The sequence below is a fragment of the Canis lupus genome, chromosome 7 (genome assembly GCF_048164855.1).
Source record: "Canis lupus baileyi chromosome 7, mCanLup2.hap1, whole genome shotgun sequence".
Taxonomy (NCBI): Eukaryota; Metazoa; Chordata; class Mammalia; order Carnivora; family Canidae; genus Canis; species Canis lupus.
The window spans coordinates 7518629-7545193 of record NC_132844.1 but is presented as its reverse complement, the minus strand read 5'-3'; the positions used below and the strand labels follow the sequence as shown (position 1 = coordinate 7545193).

Below are 26565 nucleotides of genomic sequence, written 5' to 3'. Positions count from 1 at the left end.
TAATACCTTCTCCAACTATTCCAAAAAATAGAAAAGGAAGGAAAACTTCCAAATTCATTCTATGAGGCCAGCATTACCCTCATACCAAAACCAGATATATTACGAAAGAAAGAAAGAAAGAAAGAAAGAAAGAAAGAAAGAAAGAAAGAAAGAAAGAGAAAGAAAGAAAGAAAGAGAAAGAAAGAAAGAAAGAAAGAAAGAAAGAAAGAAAGAAAGAAAGAAAGAAAGAAAGAAAGAGAGAACTACAGGCCATTATCTCTGATAAGAATAGATGCAAAAATCTTCAAGAAAATACTAGCAAAACAAATCCAACAATACATTAAAAGAATCATTCACCATGATCAACTGGGATTTATTCTTGGGTTGTAAGATTGGTTCAATATATACAAATCAATGTGATACAGCACATCAATAAGAGAAAGAATAAGAACCTTATGATCATTCCAATAGACACAGAAAAAGCATCTGACAAAGTACAACATTCATTCGTGATTAAAAACCCTCAATAAGAGGCACTTGGGTGGCTCAGTTGGTTAAGCATCCAACTTTTGATCTCAGTTCAAGGTCATGAGTTCAAGCCCCACATTGACCTCTGTGCTGGGTGTGAAGCCTACTTAAAAAAAAAAAATTAAAAATAAAAAAAGAGCCCTCAATGAAGTAGGTGTAGAGGGAGCATACTTCAGTGTAATAAAGGCCATCCTCGTATGCAAAACCAAAGTGCTAGCATCATCCTTAATGGTGTAAAACTGAGAGCCCTTCCCTTAAGGTCAGGAACAAGACAAGGACGTCCACTCTCAATACTTTTATTCAACAGAATACTGTAAGTCCTAACTACAGCAACCAGACAACAGAAAGGTATCCAAGTCGGTAAGAAAGAAAGAAATCTTTCAGTATGTGCAGATAACATGATACTAGATATAGAAAACCTGAAAGGCTCCACCAAAAAACTGCTAGAACTGATAAAGTCACAGGCTACAAAATCAATGTACAGAAATTTGTTGTGTTTCTATACACCGAAAATGAAGCAGCAGAAAGAGAAATAAGAAATCAATCCCATTCACAGCTATACCAAAAATAGTAAGGTACCTAGGAATAAATCTAACCAAAGAGGTTTACTCCTCTACTCTGAAAACTATACAATACTAATGAAAGAAACTGAAGAAGTCACAAAGAAATGGAAAGACATTCCAGGCTCATGGGTTGGAAGAACATATATTGTTAAAATATCTCTACTACCCAAAGCAATCTATATTCAATGGAATCCCTACCAAAATACCAACAGTATTTTTCCAGAACCAGAACAAATAATTCTAAAATTTATATGGAACCACAAAAGACCCCGACTAGCCAAAATAATATTGAAAAAGGAAAGCAAAGGTGGAGGCATTACAATCCCAGAGTTCAAGTTATATTACAAAGTTGATCAAAACAACTTTATATTACAAAGTGATCAAAACAGTATGGTACTGGCACAAAAACAGACACACAGATTAATGGAACAGAATAGAAAATTTGGAAATAAACCCAAAATTATATGGTCAATTAATCTTCAACAAAGCAGGAAAGAATATCTAGTGGGAAAAAGTCTCTTCAACAAACAGTGCTGAGAAAAAAGGACAGCAACATGCAAAAGAAAGAATCTAGACCACCTTCTTATTCTTACATCATACATAAAAATAAATTCAAAATGGATTAAAGGCCTAAATGTGAGACTTGAAACCATAAATATCCTAGAAGACAGGGAGTATCTTCTTTGACATTGCCCAGAGAAACTTTTTTTCTTGTCTCCTGAGGTAAGGGAAACAAAAGCAAAAATAAACTACTGGGACTTCATCAAAATAAAAATCCTGTGCAATAAAGGAAACAATCAATAAAACTAAAAGGCATCCTATGGAATAGGAGAAGATATTGGCAAATAATATATCTGATAAAGGGTTAGCATCCAATGGGGCACATGGGTGGTTAATCAGTTAAGTGTCCAAGTCTCGATTCTGGTTCAGGTCATGATCTCAGGGTCATGGGACTGAGCCCTGTGACAGGTTCCTCACTCAGCTGGGAGTTTGCTTCTCTCCCTCTTCCTCTGCCCCTCTCCTGCTTACACATGTGCACGTTCTCTCTCTCAAATAAATCTTTAAAAAAAAAAAGTGTTAGTATCCAGTATATGAAGAACTTATAATTCTCAACACCCAAAACCCAAAAAAATCCAATTAAAAATGGGCGGAAGACATGAACAGATATTTCTTCAAAGAAGACATATGGATGGCCAACAGACACATGAAAAGATGCTCAGCATGACTTATCAGGGACACAGAGGTCAAAACTAAAATGAGATATCACCTCACACCTGTCAGAATGGCTAAAGCCAAAAACATAAGAAACAACTGGTGTTGACAAGGATGTGAAGAAAACAGAACCCTCCTGCACTTTGGTAGGAATACAAACTGGTGCAGCCACTGTGAAAAACCCAAAAAGGTTCTTCAAAAAGTTAAAAATAGAAGTACCCTATGATTTAGCAATAGCAGTGCTAGGTATTTACCCCAAAACACAAAAACACTAATTCAGGGGCACCTGGGTGGTTCAGTTGGTTAAGCGTCTGACTCCTGGTTTCAGCTCAAATCATGGTCGTAGGGTCATCAGATCAAGCCCCATGTTGGGCTCCGTGCTCAGCAGGAAGTCTGCTTGAGATTCTCTCTCCCACTCCTGTGCCCCTCCCCCTGCTCTCTAAAATAAATAAATCTTAAGAAAAAAAAAAACAAAACACTAACTCAAGGAGATACATGCATCCCTATATTTATAGCAGCCTTATTTACAATAGGCAAATTATGGAAGCAGATCAAACATCCACCAACTGATGGATGACCTTAGATGTGGTATATACAAACAATGGACTATTAGCCATAAAAAAAGAATGAAATCTTGCCATTTGCAATGAAAAGCTAGAGAGTATAATGCTAAGTGAACTAAGTCAAACACTGTAAGATTTCACTCATATGTGAAATTTAAGGAACAAAACAAATGAGCAAAGGAGATAAAGAAAAAAAAGAGAGAGAGAGAGAGAAACAAAGAAACAGACTCTCAACTATAGAGAACCAAGGGTTACCAGAGGGGAGGTGAGCAGGGAATGGGTGAAAATGGTGATGGGGATTAAGAAGTGCAATTGTGATGAGCACCAGATGATTAAAGAAAAAGTTTCAATTCCACTTAAAGGAAGGATAAATTATTAAGATGGCATTTTGATGTTCTGGTGATCTGCCTCCAATCTCCAAAATTTAGATTTTTGTAGGTAAGATTACTAAAACAAACTAGAAAAAACAAACTAGAAAATTCATGGAAATATCATTTTTAAAAAATTAATCTCACAGTTTGACCTAAGTACACCACAAAACCCAGAAATTATAAAAGAAGAAATCTAATCACATTATCAAAAATACACCAAGTAAATGAATAAATATTTGTATTTTTGCTTGGTAAAAACAACCATAATAGTAAAACAAATTGGGGAGAATATTTGCAAAAAATATCACAACGGGATATAATATTTAAAACAAGAATTCCTCCAAACAACTGAAACATCAATAACCCAACAAAAATGAAAAATAGTCACAGACACACAAAAAAGTACAATTCAAATACACTGAAAGATGTTCAGTTTCACTCTTAAGAGAGATACAAAACTGACATTACGAGAATAATTAGCATAGTAAAAAGTGATTCAGGCAAGAATCATCAATGTATAATAAAATGAATGGGTAAAAGACTATTAGAGAACAAGATATTAACATAGTGCCCAAGTATTACCCCAAAGATTAGAGGAAAAAAATATGTTCTAGAGTAGAGAGAAGCCTTAATTAAATGTTCAACCATGGCATGTGGGGCAAACTGATATAATGTGCCCCAATGCAACCAACTAAGATTATATCACTTATGTAGTATTTTTGCCAAAAATATTTAAGATGAATATAATCACGAGTAATCAATGAGACAAATTAAAACTGAGGGATATTCTACAAAATATTTTGCCTGGACTTTTCAAAAATGATGGCATGAAAAATTTAAAAACAAAAATGCCAAAAAGAGTTCTAGAATAAAGAGGAATGAGAACCAAATGCAATGTATGATCCTTGAGTTTAAAAGCAAAACAAGAAGCACCTGGGTGGCTCAGTGGTTGAGTGTCTACCTTTGGCTCAGGTCATGATCCCAGGGTTCTGGGGTTGAGTCCTACATCAGGCTCTCCATAGGGAGCCTGCTTCTCCCTCTGCATATGTCTCTGCCTCTCTCTCTGTGTCTTTCATGAATAAATAAAATCTTTAAAAATAAATAAAAATTGTAACATATGTTAGTGAAATATTTAAGGAAATCTGAATATGGATTGCATTATTAGATGAACACCATATCAATGCTAACTCTCCTAAATATAGTAATTTTATTGTGCTTATGCAGGAGATGGCCCTTGTTCTTATGAGATACGTGTCAAATATTTAGGGTTATAATTTTATGATGTTATAGATATCATGTAGAGAAAAATATTAAACTATCTTAAATATAAGAGAAAATGTTAATTCATCAGTGTAGATGAAGGATCTTATGATGGAGCTCATGATCGTGTGCTTGCAACATTTCTATAGGCTTGAAACTTTTTAAAATAAAAGATCAGAAGGAAAAAATAACACTAAGATGCCATTTTCACCTTTCTGATCAGCAGTGACACTCAAAATGTCTGACACATTGAGAAATAAAGGGCATTCTTAAACATTCATTCTCCTTATGGAGAAATAAATATCTAGCATACATCTAACAAAACTACAGTGTATACACAGCCTCTGATTCACTAATTCTACCTCAATGAATTAATCCTGTATGTTTATACAAGAGCAAAATGACATATGAACTTATTTACTGAAGCAAAAGAAGTAATTTTTAAGTCTATTAAATGGTAGAGTGCTACATAAAAAATAAACCACTCAAAAGAGTATTATGCAGCTGCAAAAACAAATGAGGAAGGTTTTTCTGTAGTTAACTTGGAACAAATTCCAAGTTATATCACTGAGAGAAAAAGGGAAGGTGTATGCTATTTATATGCAATACTGGAGAAAATATGCATATGTATTTGCTCATAATTTACATACAGTATCACATGAAGAATACATAAAAATTTGATAATATTGATGGCCTCTAGGAAAGGAAATGGGTGACTGAGAGACAGGGATGTTTCAGTGGGTGCGCTTTTGTATATCTTCTGAAATATTAACTAGAGGAATATATTATCTATTCAAAAATAAGTAAAACTTAAATTAAAAAAAAATAGAACTGCTCTATCCAAGAAATACCCTTACTTTAGCTCTAGGTGTCAAATAAACAAAAACAAACTATTCATGTATTTACTACTCGCTTATAAAGTTGGAAAAATACTTTTTGGATTAAAAATCAACATCATAGAACTATCTTGATATTCAAAAAAAAACCTTGCTCTTGTCTACCAAGTCCAGGCAGAAAGAATCTTCTTTCTAGAAAAGTAGCATGAAGAAAACAAGAAAACAGAAAGGAGTTCCCAAGGACAAAATATGTTCATCGCAATGATGTATTAGTGATGTCATCAACAATGAATAATGCCACATATTTAAAAATTCCACTCTAAAAACTTAATTACCATTTTTTTCAAAAGATTTGTAAATTTATTTATTCATGAGAGACAAAGAGAGAGAGGCAGAGACATAGGCAGAGGAAGAAGCAAACTCCCTGCTAGGAGCCCGATGTGTGGGACTTGATCCCAGGACCCTGGGGTCACAACCTGAGCCAAAGGTAGACACTCAACCACTGAGCCACCCAGGTGTCCCTAATTACCAGTTATTAACTTTGTTTTTAAGACCAAAGACATTTATCTTAGCACTAATCCAATGAAGGTAAAAATCATAAATTTTTGTAAAATATAATTAAATTCTGGACAACAAAACAAAAAGCATATATTCTTAGACATTAACAGTGAAAACTCCCAAAAATAAGTTGAAAACAAGTTTTTAGGACTGATCAAGTTGCCTGCCTTTAACAATACTGTATAAATTTCCAATCAGCTACCAGCCCAAAAAAAGACGCAGAGAAAAGTTATAAAATGTGTCTTAACAAAAAAAACAATAAGCAAAATATGATAAACTGATTTCTAAAACAGACTTTATGAAGCAGCATGATGGTGAGACACCATACATTTGTAAAAACGGAAATAATGTTGTTGGATAATTACCTCTTCTGTATCTTTTAGTGTACACACATGATATGGCATAGATATTAATGTCTGTTCCTTCCTATCTGCAATATAAAGCCACCACCATTCTTGTTTTTCCTGCAAAGAAAAAAAAAGAGTGTGTGTTATCAGAAAGAATTAGATAATTGTTTTGCCTTGTCTTCTTTTAGAGGCATTGTTCTGGTTTTATCATTAAAGTATTTCTAGCACAGATACAGTGCCTGGTACAAAATATTCAATATTTACTGAATGAATAAATCGTTCTTAACCATTTGTAGATCTATTGTCCAAAAGAATTCTGTATGTAATTTTGGGGTCTTAAATGGCCCCTTAAAGAAATCCTAATGATGGGCCTCTGTATTAAAAACCCCTGTACTAATCTTAAATAAAAGATAGTCTAAAAAATAAAACATTATAAGCTACTACAATAACATCTAACAAATAATCTTAGTAATCTTACCTAGTAATAAGCAAAAGCCAGAAAGTAGGAGTGGAAGGGACTCGGGCAACCAAATCAGAAATCATTGAAACTTACTACTCATAAGAAAGCATCTCAGATTCCACTCCACATGATTTTAGAAGTATAGTATTTCTAGTTGTACCTCATAAAAGATTAGGAATAGAAAAAGAGCTCAGTAAAGAAATTGTCAAAATGCAGGAAGAACTGCAATGACAACTGGAAGAACTGAAAAGAGATAGAAGAGCTTTTTTTATAAAGCCCCCAAAACAGAAGCCCAAGTAGTCTGGAAGCACCAAATTTCAGTGTGATCAGTGAGCATGGCTGTACAGGACACATCAGTAACTATTAAGTCATATCTTGGTATCTACTGCTTAAGAACTGATCAGGGAAGATAGCTTTCTAAAACGGCTTTTTTGGGGCTAAAAAAGGAAAAGGTCTTTTTAAGCCAAATCACTTGCACTTTCTATTTTATTTTAACCACAAGACATTAAAATTTGATCATCTTTCTAAGAATGCTACACTAAGGTCAACTAAAAAAAAACTCTTGTAAACTACAAAGAACTACAACAACATTAATAAGCAGAATAAATAAATCACAAGTACAAATAAATCACAATTTAAGTTAAGCAACTTCTGCTTAACCCAAGATGGATTACCACAATAGGTGTATGTATGCATGTTTGTCTATATGTGTCTTGTACACACAAAGCAGGTAAAGACATAATGGACTCAAAGTGGGCCAGAGTCTGAGTCACAACTACTCAACTCTGCCAATGGTAACATGAAAAGAATGAGTGTGACTGTGCCCCAATAAAACTTCATTCAAAAAACAGGTAAGGAGGCAGACTTGTCTGCAGGCTGCGGTTTGCTGATGCCTGTTTAAAAGCCACACAGACTGTTTCATTTCTCTAAACCTCGCTTTTCTTCTCTGTTAAATGATTGAGTGTCTACCTCAGGCTGTGTTATGAAGATGAACGGAGATAATACAAGCAAAAGATATGTTGGAATGTCTAACATATTGAGTGTGATAAATGAAAATCATGATTGTTAATGAAATAAGGTAGACACATCGATCATTTAAGTGGTTCTGGCAGTTCACTGTCAAAAATCTCATTACCAGAACATATACATAATGTAAGCAGCACAGGGATATGCTCAAGAATGTGCAATTCTTCTTTATCTCTCCACCAAAAGAATGCCTTTCCCTCTTCTCTCCCAGATTATTTGATTAAAATGAGATTCATTCAAGAATATTTATTAAGAAACTGGTGAATATCAATCCATAGCAACGTACCTGTGCCTAGACTCTTTGATGCACATGGTGGAAGTGGAAAAGATGTTCTAGCATGAGCTATTTGCACCTTCAACACAACAGTTTTTCTGTTATGTGAGAATCCTTCCATTCTTAACACATTAAGTATAATGAATGAGTTTCAGTAACATATAGGTCAATTACAATCATAAAGCTTCAAGCAATTTAAGCGGGTAGTCTGGTTGTTAGGATAGTTCGGTAGGTACACGGGAAGGTAGGTAAATGTTAGGAAAATCCTAACTAAATTTATCTAATAAATGGTACATTGAGATGTTTACAGTGTAGTTGTAACTTAAGTTAGAAAAAAGCGTTTTCAAGGTTAACATGTTCTAAGGCAGTGAATGGATGTTTTGCTTATTAACTAAGCATAGACTAAAATGAACTATTAAAAGGGTACAAATTATACAGCTTATAATATCCCATGGCACTTTTAAAACCAATCAATGAGTGGATCTACTTGCTTGATTTCGGGAGCCCTGGGGCTGGCAAGCTACCACCGCAATGGGCAAAGTGCCTTTACCAGATGGGCTAAAGCTCAGGACATGCCAGAAGATCAGCGAGCGTATTAACATGGAATCCTAGGCTGACTTCTTTCCAAGTCAAAACAACAGTCTGTGCAGAGCCATTCATTTATTATTAGGAAAGCCAAATTACTTGGGAATTTGCCTTCAGCAGCCCCCAGCAACTCTGGATTGACATTCTAAAGCAGAAAGCAGATTTATACATGAAATCACCTGCCAAACATGAGTGCTGAGCAGAAGGTTCTATGGCAAAGCTCAGAGGCAGTCTGTGGAGCAGCATCACTGAACTAAGAGGCAACCAGTTCTTGACCCCTGGCCATAGACAGAGTCATGGCAAAAGCAAAACGTCATGCAAATCCCAAATTCATTTGAAAGACAAAAAACTCAAGGAGATCGAAAGTTGAGCAGGCCACAGCCACAAACTAAACAAGGACAAGAGAACAAACATCACTGATCTGTCCTGAACTTGGGGTTCAGTCACTCTCAACTCCTACTTGAACTTAGCTGGTCCCACAGCCATGGACTGGGGAAATTACTAAGGCCAGAGCAAGTGTAGTGGCTCCAGGTGGCCAGTATAGGACCATCAGAGAAAACCCATGGGAAAAATTTAAGCACTTTTAAAATCCTTTTTAAAATTTGATAGAAGTGACAGATTCACAAAACCCATGTAGTCCTAGGATGAGGACAAAATACACATTTGTCTGAAAGACTGCCTGAACTGCTAAAGAGAAATTATTATTCAGCACAACCTTCAGTAATCCAGGCATGAAAAAGACAAAACCCAGAAAACTATAGAAATACTTAAAAAGTTAACAATCCTCTCAATAAATACCACGTTCACTAAATTTAATTCATACTGAAATGTATCCTTCAAAATGTTGCCTATCAAGAACAGACCATCTTTAGCACATTTAAGCCAGTGTACACCAAAGAGGGATAAAGGGCATATGAAAAATCCCCAAAGAGAAAGTAAATGGATAAGGAAAACATTGAGGCATGAATAACTCACCTCAGGAAAGTAAAGACTATAAACAGGATGTGTTATCTTTGATTTGGTTTCCAGTAGAGCTCTCTCCTTCCGCTGTATACTTTGTTGTAATTCTTGCCACTCCTAGTAAAGCAAAAATCAAACATTTGAAATCAAGTATGTTTTTAATGAAGTTTTCATCTTCTAACTATTATTCCTAACAATGCTAACTACCACAGAGTTCAGTTCCACAAACCTGATCATTTCCCTGCTCAAAACCTACAATGCAACATTTCATAAATCAAATCTAAGCCCTTTAGCATGAACTACACAGTCATGATCTGACCTGGGCCAATCTTTCCAATCTACTGCCACTGCCTATCTTTTTGCACTTTCCATTCTTGTCAATTCAAACTACCTTGACTTCTCTGAACTCACAAAGCTATCTCACTTCATGTCTGGATTTTTGTTTTCTCTTTCTTTCTCTAATCTGGCAAATTTCTATTACTATTCCTTCGGGAGCCACTAAAGCCTAAACCACGAACTCTTGAATACCAGAAATTTCCCTCAAGTGAGCTGACCACTCACTCCTTTGTGCTTTCACTGTACCTTGCACAAAATGTGCATAATCTCTTTTGTACATTAATGTTTTATTTACAAGTCTGCCTTCCCCACTAGCCTACTGTATATCATGCAAGGGCAGAAACTGTTTTACATTTGGCTTGCATTCCTCTCATCTAACATAGTGCTTGCAATGTGACAGATAATGAATAACTGTTTGTATAATTATTTGACAACTGAATGAATGTATTTTTGGTATCTAAAGAAACTAGTCTGTCACCTCTATAATCCTAATACTATACTCAGAAAGTAATATGTCAACTTCTCAAAGTGCGGCTGGGGAAATAATTTCCTTTAATAGGCTTTAATTTCTTGGCAATCAATTTAATTCCCAAAGTACAAAACCAGTCGAGGGCCAGCAACTGCTAAAAAGTCATCCTCATTTTTCCCCACCATTCTCAAGGGCAGGTACATTACAGGCATACCTCATTTAATTGCACTTTGCACATTCATGCTTTCCAAATATCGTGGCTTTCACAAATTGAAGGTTTGTGGCAACCCTGTGTCAAGCAAGTCTATTATTGCCATTTCTCCAACAGCATTTATTTGCTCACATCATGTCTCCGTGTTACATTTTGGTAATTCCTGCTACATTTTAAACTTCATTATATTTGTTATGGTAATCTGTGATCATTTATCTTTGACGTACTTTAATAGTTGTTTTGGGGCACCACGAACCATGTCCACATAAGATGGCAAATTTAATCAATAAACGAGCATTCTGACCCATCAATGGGTTGTTCCTCTATCTCTTCCCCTCTCCTGGGGCTTCCCTGAGACACAATATTGAAATTAGGCCAATTAATAATCCTACAATGACCTCTAAATGGTCAAGTAAAAGGAAGAGCTGCATGTCTCTCACTTTAAATCAAAAGCTAGAAATGTTTAAGCTTAATGAAGGAGATAAGTTGAAAGGCCAAATAGGCCGAAAGGTAGGCCTCTTGTGCCAAACAGTTAGCCGAGTTGTGAATGCACAGGAAAAATTCTTGAAGGAAATTGAAAGTGCTACTCCAGTGAACACACGAATGGTAAAAATGCAAAACAACCTTATTGCTCATATGGAGAAAGTTTTAGTGGTCTGGAGAGAAGATCAAACCAGCCACAATAATTCTTTAAGCCAAGTCTTAATCCAGAGCAAGGACCTGCCTCTTCAATTCTATCAAGGCTACAAGAGGCGAGGAAGCTGCAGAAGAATAATTTGAAGCTAGCAAAGGTTGGTTCATGAGGTTTAAGGAAAGAAACTGTATCCATAACATAATGGAAGGTGAAGCAGCAAGTGCTAGTGAAGAAGCTGCAGCAAACTATCCACAAGACCCAGCTAGGATAATTAATGAAGATGGCTACACTAAATAACAGATTTTCAATGCTGACAAAACAGCCTTATACTGGAAGAAGATGCCATCTAAGACTTTCACAGCTAGACAGAAGTCAATGCCTGGGCTTTGAAAGACAGGCGGACTCTCCTCTTAGGAGCTAATGCAGCTGGTAATGTTCAGTTGAAGCCAATACTCACCATTCTGAAAATCCTAAGGCCCTTAAGAATTATGCTAAATCTACTCTGCATGTGCTCTCTAAATGGAACAACAAAGCCTGAATGACAACACATCTGTTTACAACATGGTTAACTGAATATTTTAAGCCCAGTGTTGAGACAGATTACTCAAAAAAAAAAAAAAAATCCTTTCAAAATATTACTGCTCACTGACAATGCACCTGGTCACCCAAGAGCTCTGATGGAGATGCAGAATAAAATTAATGTTTTCATGCCTACTAACACATCCATTCTGCAGCAAATGGATCAAGGAGTAATTATCACTTTCAAGTCTTACTAGTTTAGAAATATATTTTTTAAAGTGATAGCTGCCACAGATAGTGAGTGACTTCTCTGGTGGATCTGGGCAAAGTGTATTGAAAATCTTCTGATTCACCCTTTTATGTGCCATTAAGAAATATATATATATATATATATATATATATATATATATATATATATATTTAAACATTTATGATTCATGGGAAGAGGTCAAAATATCAGGATTCACAGAAGTTTGGAAGAGGCTGATTCCAACCCTCACAGATTACTTGGAGGGGTTCAAGACTCCACTGGGGGAAGTAATTGCAGATGTGGTAGAAACAGCAAGAGATCTAAAATTAGAAAGGTGCCTGAAGATATGACTGAATTGCTGCAACCTCATGAGAAAACATGGGCATATAAGGAGCTGTTTCTGATGGATGAGCAAAGAAAGTCACTTCCTGAAATGGAATTCACTCCTGGTGAACATGCTGTCCAGACTGTTGAAATGACAACATAGGATTTAAAATATTGTAAAAACTTAACTGACAAACCAGTGGCAGGGTTTGAGAGGTCTGACTCCAATTCTGAAAGAAGTTCTACTCTGGGTGAAATACTATCAAACAGCATCTAATGCTACAGAGAAATCATTTGTGAAAGGAACAATCAATGCAGTAAACTTTTTTGTCATCTCATTTTAAAAACCCTAAAGAATTAGCAGCCAACAACACTTAGGCAAGAGCTTCCACCAGCAAAAAGGTTTAACTCACTGAAAGCTCAGATGATGGTTAGCATTTTTTAGCAATAAAGAATGTTCTAATTAAGGCATGAATATTATTTGAGACAATGCTATTGCACACTCTATAGACTACACTACAATATAGTGTAAACATAACTTACATCCACTAAGAAACCAAAAAATTTGTTTTATTTGCTTTATTGCAATGCTAGTTTCATTGTGTGTGTACTAAGCCTGTAATATCTCCAAGGTATGGCTGCCGTTCCTTATACTTTTATTCTTTGCCCTTTACTTTTTTATTCTCTTTCTGGCCTCAACCTGTGTCTAACAGGTTATTCAGGGGTAACTTTTAAGGTCAATGGCCCAATCAGAAAGAACAGAACACCACAAACATAAAGGAATTGCTGATCAGCTTACAGTTCATTTGCAGTAAGCCTCTCAGGACCCATTATTTGTCCACCAAGTCCTCTTTTCTAGAACCCAACCATAAACCAGGTATAACTTAATGCCATACTATGAGATTTTTTTCAACTCTCTCTACCCTCACCATCTAGTAAGTTCCTTAGAGACTCCTCCTTTCCTTAATGTTTCACATATCTCTTGAAACAAGGTGGCATTCTGTAAATGTTATCTTCCCCTTAACCAACCTCTTGTCATTCAAGTCCACAGTGAGGTTTCTTTAAGTATTACCTGGAACTTCTGAAAGATTCTTCTAAGTAACTGGTTAGGCCATAATCCACCTTTCCTAATTCATTTGCAGACTCAACTTTAATGCTAAAAACTACTGTAAGATACCAAACTGACTTTACCTCAAATCTACATCCTATACTAATAGCAATTTAATATTTAAGAAAATTAAGAGGTCTAATCCTTGTTGGAAACTATTTTTCTTTATAATTTTGGCCACCATCCCACATATTCTTACAAAATAAGATTATAACATATATTGGTATTAAGACAAACAAGTAAATAAAAAAAAAAAAACAAAAATCAAAACAGAGGTATATAATTACTATTATTTAAACCTATAATTCTTACTGCTTCATCATCTTTGTTTTGTTTTTCATCTTGCTCTCTATCAGAGTCTCTGTCACTACCATCATCTTTTTCACTTTGGGATTCTCTATTGGTTTCTTCTTCTTCAGAATCACTGCCTTTGTCAGAAACTTCTTCTTCATCTTCCTTTACCGTAGCTTCCTAAAAGAAAAAGCAAACACAAAAGTTCTGAATATCTCAGTGAATTCTAAGTCCCTGAAGCTAACTTATTGCCATTATAATTAAATTAGCTCAAGATTATAATTTTACTATTCACACATAATTTTAGAGAATTAAAAACGCACTTATTTGTAAACATGTGGTACTCAGACTAAAGACTTTAACATTTAGCTTATTTGTCCATTGTTAATCATTTTTCACGTTTGCAAAACATCTTTATTTGCAAAGTATACTACACAATGGCAACATGGCACAACTTTCAAAACACCAATTATATTATATATGCACACACATATATATACATACATTTATTTATTAAAGACAATTATTTATTTGAGAGAGTGTTGCATGGGGGTGGGAGGTGTAGAGCAAGAGAGAATCTCAAGCAGACTTCTTGCTATGCTCGGAGCCCAAGAACACAGGGCTCCATCTCACGACCCTGAAAGCTCTCCCTGAGTTAAAACCAAGAGTCAGACACTTAACTGAGCCACTCAAGCATCCCAATTATATAAAATATTTTATTTAAGATGAGGAAATGGGAAGCTCATAGAAAAGTACTGCTTTGAGAAATTAATATGGTCTTCTATAGCTGACATAGTATAATGTAGTAAGGAAAGGCAACATCCCAAACAAAATATTTACTAATCCATTTCAAGAAGAAAAAAGAACAGCAAATTAAGTATTAAAAAAGTCAAAGTATGTAATACAGACCCAAAATCAAAGAGAAGGCAGATATACAAAGGGAAACTTAAAGCCATTAAGTTGGTTTGTTGAAAAGATTAATAAAGCCGAAAGACTTTTATTAGGCACAACTGATCAAAGGGAAAAGAGAATTTGTATTTCTTTTTGAGAATTTGTATTTGGTAATACAAATTACCAATATTAGGGAGAAAAGAGACATTACTATAGATTCAAAAGATATTACAAATAAAAAATATTATGAATAACTTTGTCAATAACTTTGATAACTTAGAAGAAATGGACAAATTCCTTGAAAAATATAATTTACTAAAATTGATAGAAGGAAAAAAGGAGAATTTGTTAAAGAAATGGACTCTATAACTAAACCTTTTAAAAAACCCTACACCCAGATGGTGTCTCTAAATAGTTCTTCCAAATAAGAAACCCAATCTTATACAAACTCCTCCAGGAAAAAGAAAAAGAAAGAATACTCCCCAACTTAATAAGGCCAGCATAAACCTGATATAAAACGTGGCAAAGGGGGCAGCCCAGGTGGCTCAACGGTTTAGCGCCACCTTCAGCCCAGGGTGTGATCCTGGAGACCCGGGATCAAGTCCCACATCGGGCTCCCTGCATGGAGCCTGCTTCTCCCTCTGCCTATGTCTCTGCCTCTCTCTCTCTCTCTCTCTCTCCCCGTGTGTCTTTCATGAATAAATAAATACAAATCTTAAAAAAAAAAAGTGGCAAAGGTACCACAAGAAAGGACAATGGCAAACCAATATTCTCTCATAAAAACAGATGTAGGAATCCTAAACAAAGTATTAGCAAATCCAGATAAACATGAAAAAGGATAATATGACAAAATGGATTTGTCCCAGGAATGCAAGGATAGTTTAAAATGTTTAAATACATCAACATAATTCACTACATTACAGAAAGGAGAAAATTTCATCATCACCTCAACAAATGGAGAAATGGCATTTAATAAAATTCAGCAAACTGGGAACAGAAGAGAACACTTCCTTAATCTAGTAAGGAAGATCTGCAAAAAAATCCTAGAGCTAACATCACACTTAATAGTTTGTTCCCTTTCTCCTGGAGATAACAAGAAGACAAGGGTGACCACCATCCTCATTCCTAACCAACATTACACTTAAAGTTTCAGCCAATACAGAAAGACAGAAAGGAAGAAAAAGCAAAAAAGATTAAAAAGAAAAAAGTAAAACTGTCTTTATTCTCAGATGGCATGATTGCATACCCAGAAAATCTTTTAAAAACTACCTACAAATGGTTAGAATTATAGGCATACCCTGGAGATATTGCAGGTTCAGTTCCAGACCAATGCAGTAAAGCGATTATCACAATAAAGTCAAATGACTTTGTTTCCCATTACATATAAGTTATGTTTACACTATACTGTAGTATGTTAAGTGTGCAAACAGTATTCCGTCTAAAGTACATGCCTTAATTAAAAAATACTTTATTGCTAAAAAATGCTAATGACTGTATGAGCTTTCAGGGAGTTGTAATCTCTGATCACAGATCACCATAACGAATATAATAACACAAAGTTTAAAATAATTGAGGGAATTACTAAAATGTGACAGAAACACAAACTGAGCAAATGCTGCTGGAAAAATGGTGCTAATAGATTTGCTCAACATAGGGTTGCCACGAACCTTCAATTTGTAAAAAAAAAAAAAAAAAAAAAAAAAATGCAGTATCTGCCAAGCGCAAGAAACTAAAGTACAATAAAACAAGGTATGCCCATATTGTCAATTCAAGACTCCAGGTCAATATTTAGAAGGCAATTTTATGTCTATGCACCAGCAATAAACACTGAAGGATGTCTTTTTTTTAATGTTACATGCAACAGCTCTAGAAAGTATCAAATACATAACGGTATTTTCTAACTAAAAGGTGCCATACTTCTGCTACTGGGAAATTACAAAACACAGTTGAGAAAAAATTAAGGAAGATCCAAATTAATAAAGATAAAAAAAAAATTAAAAAAAAAAGAAAGTGACAGCATTTTGCCACTGCCACTTCAATTGCCAAAACTCCCTTTCAAAAAAAAAAAAAACAAATTAATAAAGATAAACTATGATTATGAATAAAAATACTCAATATTGAGGGGCACCTGGGTGGCTCAGTTATTAAGTGTCTGCCTTAGGCTCAGGTCATGATCTCAGGGTCCTGGGATGGAGCCCTATGTCTGGCTCCCTGCTCAATGGGGAACCTGCTTCTCCCTTTCCCATACCCCTCCCCCCACTTGTGCTCTCTCTCTCTCTCTCTCTCAAATAAATAAAACTTTCAAAAAAAGACTCAATATTGTTAACATGTGAATTCTCCCCACACTGGACCACAGAATCAAGGCAATCCTCATCTAACCTCCAGCAGTTTTTGGTGGAAACGGTCAACCTTATTTTTAAAATGTCAAGGGAGGGGTGCCCAGGTGGCTCAGTTAGTTAAGCATCCATCTCTTGATTTCGGCTTCAGTAATGATCTCAGGGTCATGGGATCAAGCCCTGAGTCAGGCTCCACCCTCAGCTTGGGATTCTCTCTCCCTCTGCCCCTCCCCCATGCACTAAAATTAAAACACACACACACACACATACACACACAATTAATAAATAAGTTGAGGGAAATGCAAAAAACCTAATATAGGCAAGATAATTTTAAAGAAGTAAAATAAGAGTTTGAGGACTTATACTAACATATTTCAAGACTTAATATAAACTCATGATAATTAAGACAATGTGTTTTGACCCAAGAATAAACAAATAATCAATAGAATGGACAAGCAAATCCATAAATCGATCTGCACATATATAATTATGGTCACTTTTTTTGGTAACAAATCACTACTGCAATTCTGAGAAAACGATGATGTTGTCAATAAATGGTGCTAGAATAGGTGGTCCAAATCCCTATCTCACACTATTTGCAATAATTAATTCAAGATGTTATCTAGAGCTAAATATAACATGTAAAATAGTAATAGCTTCTAGGAGAAAACAGAAAAACATCTCCATGTTCTTTGACAGGCATAAGTGTCAACAGGACACAAAAGCACTAACCATAAAATGGATGAAAGACTTCCTTAAAATTAAGTACCATCAAAAGCTACCAGTAAGAGAGTAAAAAAAGACTCCTATCCAGAATATATAATGGAATCCTACAAATCCATAAGACAACTCAAAGAAAAAGGATATCCAAATGGCCAGTAAGTATATGAAAAGATGCTCAATATCATTGTTATCAGGTAAATACAAATAAAAATCACACAAGAAGAGATACCACTACAGATCCACCACAGTGGTTAAAATAAAAAAGATGGTAAAACCAAGCATTAGTGAGGATGTGGAACAATTGAACTCATGTTTTGCTTGTAGAAACATAGAATAGCACAACTTTGGAAAAACAGGCTCTTTCATGGAGTTAAATGTACACTTCTTTTATGACCCAACATTCCACTGCTAGGTTCATACCCAAGAAAAATGAATGTCCACAAAATGACATGTATATGAATAAGTACAGCATTTTAATTGAATAACAGGCAAAACTAGAAAGAACCCAAATGTCCACCAACCACAGAACAGTTAAATTGTAGTCTATTCATAAAATGGAGTATCACATACACAGAAAGAATGGGCAGCTGCTACACACAACACAGATAAATCTCAGAGTCATAATGCTAAATGAAAGTAGACAAACATATTTCTACTAATGTGAAATTTAAGAATAGATAAAACTAATCTGTGGTAGTAACAGCCAGAAATGTAGAGTATGGAGGTAGATGGAAGGGTCACTGACTGAGAAGAGACACAAATGAGCTATCTAGGATGCTAAGGTTTTCTATCTTAATGTGGATATCATGGGTGCATACATATGTAAAATTTTAGGAACCATTCACATAGGATTTGAACATTTTAGTGTAAGTATACCTCAATAAGGATAATAACAGTAATAAACTTACACTCCCAACAATTCCATTTGCCTGCTTTTGTTTCTGTTGCTTTGACTGTGGTAAGGGCACAGGTGTAGGTTTTTTTTTTAAAGGCTTCTTTTTTTTTGATTTAGCAGTTTTCTTGGGTCCTTTGCTCTTCTGTTGCCATCCTCCTTTTGTTCTGTTCTTATTAGTATCACCCTGCTGTAAATCACAAACACACATATAAACTCTGAAGTTACTTTGAAGTTACTTTGAACTCTGAAGTTACTATTGCTATAGTTTCATTTGGAAGTCAGAGTAATTTTGAAATGAAAATGGCTACACTAAATGTTTTCATAAATTGAATTACTCCCCTACAACACTATGAATCAGAAAACTAAATATTTCCTTCACCAGGAAAGATAGGTAAGAAAAATCAAGTTTTACCCCATCTTCTGCTGGCTGTTCCTCTGCAGCACAGATTGACTGTTCCTTTTCAAATACTTCCTAGAGGCAGAGAGAAGAAAAACATAAAGTCTATCAACCTATATTTATCTTTCAAATAAAGCAATCTTCAAAATAGATGACCAATAAATTTAACTGATGACAACTTGATTGGGGGGGGGAGAACAAGAGACTTGTAGCAATTACTAAATGATGTGTGCAAAGTTAGCAATTACTATGACACTTTAGAAGATAACTTCTGAAATATCTCACATCTGTCTTGAATACATTTTAAAAAGTACAGTCTACTTAAATTTACAAATGTCATGACTTAAGATTATATAAACTCATTATAAAGTCAAAAATATTTCTTAGTTTAAAATAACTATGGAAGGGCACATGGCTGGCTCAGTAGAGTGCGCAACCCTTGATCTTGGGGCTGTGACTTCAAGCACCATATTGAGGGTAGAATTTACTTAATAAAACATTTTTTTTAATTTTTAAAAATTAATTACATATATAAATAAATAAAATAATTAATGGGTGGAACACCAAGAAAATCCATATAATCTAAAGATATAAAAAATAAAAATAAAGATACGTCTATCATATAATTCACTTAGGATCAGTATAGAAAGCATAAATTTAGGATTTAAATTCTAGTGAGATTTCAGTTAGAATCTATACTAAAAGATAATAAGCGATGTTTGGCTGTGTTTAATAATCTCCCTGGAATTTAATTACTAAAGTTAACAAGTAAAAACAATAATTTAGGCTCTAAACTGTTAGCCTAATTCAGGAGTCCACAAACTATAGCCCACTGCCTGGTTTTTAAATAAAGTTTTACTGGAACTCAACATTGCCCATTTGTGAATTCAACAGTTGTTACAGAAACTATGTGGCCTATAAAACCTAAAACATTTACTAACTGGACCTTCATGGAAGTTTGCCAATCCCTAATCTAATTCTACCATCTGTTTCTTTCTTTTTTTTTTTTTTTTTTTTTTAAGATTTTATTTATTTATTCATGAGAGACACAGAGAGAAAGAGGAAGAGACACAGGCAGAGGGAGAAGCAGGCTCCATGCAGGGAGCCTGACATGACTTGACCCCGGGTCTCCAGGATCACGCCCTGGGCTGAAGGCGGCACTAAACCTCTTGAGCCACCAGGGCTGCCCCATTTGTTTCATTTTTATATTTATTAGCTGGGTTCTAATACTGAGTTACTCTGAAGTTCAGTTCATACAAGAACTTGAAGATAAATGCTTGATTCTTTCCCTTGCTCCAGGGCAATTTTGCTTTTTTTTCCCCTACCAATTATCCCGTAAGTGTCAACAGCCCATTTTTGCTCATTTTTTCAGGCTGGAATTCCAAAACATGTAGGTAGTACAAATTTGGATTCTACAGCCAATCCTAGCCACTGGCTTTGAGTTTCCTCTTCTTCTAGGGGGGCACTCCGAATCCAGAGTCCATGACACAAATGCTTTCTTACCACTTGCTACTAATAAAACCAAAATCTTTGATTTGATATATCCTACTACAAAGTATGCTTTTCTGACCAAAAGTTTTAGAGATGGACATGCAGAGTATGTTTCCTGCAGATGTTCACAGACCTCAGAGTAGAATAGACTAAAATCTACCACTAGTTGAATATGTGGACTTAAAAATAGAACAGTCAACTAAAAACAAGTTATAATGATAGTTCTAAATTAGGAGGTAATAGTTGACTTGGAGGTAACACATGTTATAGAAACTAAGAAAAACAAAATACAGGAAACATATACAATGTGACTGAATTTAATGAAAGAGAATGAGAAAAGTATCAGTGTGTATATATATATACATACACTATAAAGGCCCAGACAGTAAATATGAGCATGGGGAGAAAGATATGCAAGGATACACACAAGACTAAATTCTGGTCATCTGGGACTGAGACAAGGGGTTTCCTGAGGGAGATGAGTGAGAGAAGGAATCCATGATAGTAAAAACATCATTTAACCCCATGGGTATTCATCCATTAGGATAGCTAAAGTGATGAGCTTCAAAATCAATAATCTCAGAGTGGCAGGACTTTAGGTGATTTTAATTTCTTCCTATAGTTTTCTGCATTGCCTGAATTTTTTTCCCAGGTAGTATAAATTTTTCATATAAGTAGAAAAAAATATTTTCACTGTAATTTAAAAAATTAAGAATAAATTCAGAATTAACCAAGAAGAAATAGGTAATGAAATTCTCAAAAATAATCAGTAATTAATCTTTGTATAGCACTTTGGAGTTTAAATACTATGCTCACATTACCTTGTTATTATAATGTTTTACAGGGAATTAACAAATCATCACATGAAGAATTAATCTATTTTCCAAGGGTTTTTGTATGTAAAACCTAATGTAAGAAATTATAAAAATCAATTTAAAGTATCAAAACAGCTAATAGGACTTGCAAAATTAGATTTTACCACTATAATAGTTTTGACTTAGAGAATATGTGACTTAAAGTGAGAAAATAAATATAAGAACTTCAGCACATAACTTTTTTCTCTTTTTCTCCTTGAAGTATAGTTGACACACATTATGTTAGTCTTAGGTGTACAACACAGTGATTCGACAACTATACTCTATCACCTTTTAACACTACTCTAATATATATGCCCTATGCTATACCTTGAGTCTCATGACTTATTCCATAATTGAAAGTCTTCACCTCCTTTTCCCCTTCATCTCTTAACACATAACTCTTTTTAACACATAACTCTTAAAGCATAAAAATAAAAAGAGATTACTTACTGCCATTGTTTGCCTTGTCAATTTAACCAACACTGTAACTAGGGATCCTACTGTGATGTTGTTGCTATCTTCATCATCCAATACTGTAAAATAAGAGTAAAAAAATCAGTAAAAAATAAAATTCAATTTGGTACTTCACCATTTCAAATATATTCTAACCTTAATAAAAAAAAAAACTTGACTATATAAAACGCTCCACTAGCTACCTTCAATAACATACTCATTTCATCTTTAAAATAGCTCTATGAAGCATTATTATTTCCACTTTAAAGAAGAAAGTGAGGTTCAAAACTAAAGTAAAATGCCTGAGGTCACATAATGGCTATACTGGCACTGCCAAGTTTCAAACTCAGGTCTTTTAAAACAAAGTACAACATGATGACTATTGTACCCCAACTTTTTTCATAGTGATATAAAAATCTGTCACTCTATTAAATTGTGTAAACCTTGTATTCACAAGATTTTACCTTAATTATCAATGCCACCCTGCTTGTCAGAAATAAAATAATTAGAACTAGTATTTCCAAGCCATATTAAATTTATTTTTTAAGGCAAGAACTTCAAAGTTTTGTTTATATTAAAAATCACCTTAACAAGTTTTCATAATGTTTTTGCAATTGTTTAATTAAGACTACATTTGCTACACATATTGCCAAAAACTAATAAACTTATCATTAAAATAAACATTAATGTTGGGCAGCCCAGGCGGCTCAGCGGTTTAGCGCCACCTTCAGCCCAGGACGTGATCCTGGAGACCCGGGATGGAGTCCCACACTGGGGTCCCTGCAGGGAGCCTGCTTCTCCCTCTGCCTGTATCTCTGCCTCTCTGTCTCTCATGAATAAATAACTTAAAAAAACACACACACACATTCATGTTAAAATTAATAAATAAAATTAGTGTAACTAATCAAACATATCTTTCCTACAAATTTTATCTTTAAGAGTTCTTTCACTGTGTATTTCTGCTTATGTTCTAAGTTTGTTATGTTTCTTTTATACAGATTTAGATTAGCATACTCTGTTCTGGCCTACATTAATACACCACCAGATGGAAAAGAACAGCCTCCAACAAACTAGAACTGCTTTCACCTCCTTTACTGGCTGTGAGGTGCAACAGCTGGGCCTTGAGAAGGATACAATATTCTGGGGTTGCCTGGGTGGCTCAGTCAGTTAAGTATCCGACTCTTGATCTCAGCTCAAGTCATGATCTTAGTAAGGTCTGAAGATCGCATTGGACATGGAGTCTGCTTAAGATTCTCTCTCCCTCTCCCTTTGCCCCTCCCCGCCTCTCTACCCCTCCCCAGACCACTGCTCGCTCTCTAAAAAAAGAAAAAAATAATAATATTAATAAAAGAAGGATATAATATCCTTTCTTCAATCTGAAAGTGTCCATCATTTCCTATTAAATCTGGGCTACACATTCATCAACACTGCACAATTTTGTGTGTGTGAGTACTGCATGTGAATTAACAGCTATAACCATATCTGTCATGTGATGCTTTCAAGTGGAGAAAAAGCCTAAAGGAGATTCTATACAGCCTGTAAGCAGTATGGGAAAGAGATCCATCATCTCTAGCACTGGATCATGCAGATGTCCCTTTCCTGCTTGTCAAATTCTTCTCTTCTCCCTCCATTAACTGTATTACTCATATTACACATTTGGATAGCACTGTGAGAATACAATAAATTATCTACACAAGATGCTATGGAATGGGGGTGCCTGGGTGGCTCAATCAATTAAGCATCTGCCTCCTGCTCAAGTCATGATCCCAGGGTCCTAGGATGGAGCCCCACATAGGGCTCCCTGCTCAGCGGGGATCCTTCTTCTCTCTCTCCTCCCTGCTCATGTTCTCTCACCATCTCTGTCTCTCTCAAATAAATAAATAAAATCTTTAAAAAAAACCCTGCGATGGGATGAAAACATCATGAAGTTTCCCAATGAGATCACAAGGAAATCCAAACTCCCCACCAAAGCAGTCCCGGTTTCATTCCATGCATCCTACACTCCAGCCAAACTGAAACCAGTTGCAGTTTACCTTACTTCCCAAATACCCTAGTCTTTGAGAGCCATTTCTCTCTTTTCAATTCCATTAGAATACAAACTCAATAAGGCAGAAGCTTTGTCTGCTTCCCCAACACCCCTCCTAAAAAAAATTGAGTGGCACTCAATAGCTGTTGAATGAACGAATGGCACAATGTCTGTGTTATTCTCTTAACCTCTGCCTTGTTCCCTTATTTTTGATCCTATGTTTACATCCTATTTCCTCAACTAGACCATAAGCTCTTTATAGACAGATACCATTCCTAATGCATCCTTGTATTCTTGGTCTCACAAGAATGTTCTAACAGGAACTTACTAAATATCAAAACTGAGAATAAAGTTCCAATGAAGAAATGGAGCAGATAATCTCTAATTCTGCCCCCACTATAAGATATTATACAGCTATTAAAATGGGCACTTACAGGGCAATTCTGTAGATAGAAAAATCGATTTTTTCACCGCAGCAGAGACAGGTTGAGAAAAACACATGAAATCTGGCATAGAACATGGTCATTTCCAAGGCTTTTTAAAGTAAATTGGGTTTTTAAAAAATTAATTTTAGAGCTAAGCAGCTATTTCTTTAACACTACCAGTATATATTGCAGTATCTTTCAGCACATCTAAAAATCTCTTTCATTCTTTGAAAAATTAAGATATTCCCAAAATCTGAACTACAGAACAGAGGGTTCTCAAGCGTAATCCCATTCTGAGGATAATCAAAGTAAGATTCTGTGGGACTCTATCAGTGTTCTCCAAACTATTAAGCATACATCATAATAGTCCATTCACAGCCAATCTGACAGGTAAACTGTAGTTCTGCAAAGTCTAATTATACATTATGATATTAAATGTTCGAGAACCTTAAGCCACATAAACAAAAGGAAAAAATGTTCAATAGGGAAATCTCCCACTTACCCTGTGATTTTATATCCATAGTCACATATGGGAAACTCCCAAGGACAGCCATAACCTCTTCATATTTTTCATCTTCAAGGAAGTGCAGTAGACTGTGACGATCTGATTCTTTTAAACTCACCAAATCCTGAATAGTCTTAATTTTGTACTGAATTTTAAAAGAGAGAGAAAGAAAATAAATCCCAAAGTCATAGAATTTTTCACAAAAACAAAACTACCATGTTTCACTAAAACAAAATCCAACAACTTTTAGAAAAATGTTAAGATTACACTTGGTCCCAAACTTACAATGGTTCTACTTACAATTTTTCAACTTTACAATGCTGCAAAAGCAACACCTTCAGTAGAAACCATACTCTGAACTTTGATCTTTTTCAGAACTAGTGATATTTCATACAATACTATCATTATGCTGGGCAGCTGGTCAGAACCATAGCTCCCAGTCAGCTATGCATCACAAGAGAAACAATCCATACACTTACAACCATTCTGTACCCATACAACCATTCTGTTTTTCACTTTCAGTATAGTATTCAATAAATTACATGAGACAGATATTCAACATTTTATTATAAAACAGGCTTTGTGTTAGATGACTTTGCCCAACTGTAGGTTAATGTAAGTGTTCTGAGCATGTTTAAGGTAGGCTAGGCTAAGCTATGACGTTTGGTAGGCTAGGGGTATTAAATACATTTTTGACTTAGGATTTTTTCAACTTACGATCGATGGCTTTATGAGGATGTACCCCACTGTAAGCTGAGGAAGATCTGCATACACATTTCAAAGCAAAAGATACAACTTTATAGCATTTCATGGCCTTTTATCCAAAGAAATTCAAATTTAGGATTTTTTTTTAATTACAAAGTTAATACAGGGTAATTTTTTTAATTTAGAAAAAAATAAAGTCAGGAGAAAAAAAAACTTAGTAATATTCATAGAATCTTGACCCAACCAAAACAACTGTCATTTTGATATGCTCAGTTTGCTGATCCATATTTTCAATTTTAATGATAAAAACCTTAAGAGTATGGAATTTATTTCCATGTACAACTGCATCCTTAAGATTTATAACGATGCAATATTCTCATTTTTATTACTTTCTAAATATAGCAAGTAGTCTGTTATTGCAGTAATATCCATCTAGCCTAAAAGGATACTTAGGAGAGTGTTAATTTCCAGGCATCTGGTATTAGTTATTAATTTTTACTTTCACAGACAGGGATTAGATCATGAGACAGGTGAAATGCCCACTTTTTGATTACACAGTTTTCAATTTAAAATGTGTACAAATTTATAAGGGCAATATAATTACCTGAAAGGACAGAGAACTCATATGTGAATTTCTAATACACACTACCTTACATCTACCTTAATATATTATCAAATCCAAAGTCGATTTTCTGCCCACTTTGTCTAATGTATACAAAGTAATGTTTAAAATCTAAAAACTATAATTTGCTTTTTCTTATATTTCCTCCAGTTTTTTCATTTACACATATTTTTGCCACATCTTAAGATTCATCATCAGATCTTTACTATCGATTGCATTATCTAAATTAGAAGCATCTGTATTTGATCTACTATTTTCTGAAAGCTTAATTTTTTTGTTCCTATTCAACCAATACACCATTGCCCAACCTTTAAGCCAGGCCTGAAATGACTGGAAAGCATACAGTGCATTTTTACTTTGTACATTTATTTTTGGTAACATACTATAAAGAATAGTTCTAACTGCTAAAATGCACTGACCCTCAAAGTAGTAAAATCACTTAGAGTAGATAAAATATAAAATATCTCCATAACCAAGAAAATGCTAATTGAACCACTTCAGGGATAGTTTTAGTGTTTAAGACATTCTAAACCTAAGAAATTCATAGTAAACACTTTTAGAATCCTTTTTATTCA

General features: G+C 34.9%; 1 protein-coding gene across 2 annotated transcripts in view; it reads right to left on the bottom strand.

The window, feature by feature from the left end:
• The window catches only part of SEC63 (SEC63 homolog, protein translocation regulator), a 73915-nt gene that overhangs the window by 7508 nt on the left and 39842 nt on the right, over positions 1-26565 (bottom strand). For both annotated transcript variants that reach the window (XM_072831869.1, XM_072831870.1), the window contains 7 exons: positions 24661-24808; positions 21705-21787; positions 18922-18981; positions 18523-18696; positions 13686-13844; positions 9538-9639; positions 6236-6334 (listed from right to left, as the gene is read on the bottom strand). In XM_072831869.1, the coding sequence (XP_072687970.1) occupies positions 6236-6334; positions 9538-9639; positions 13686-13844; positions 18523-18696; positions 18922-18981; positions 21705-21787; positions 24661-24808 (825 nt within the window). The remainder of the gene's footprint in view (positions 1-6235; positions 6335-9537; positions 9640-13685; positions 13845-18522; positions 18697-18921; positions 18982-21704; positions 21788-24660; positions 24809-26565) is intronic.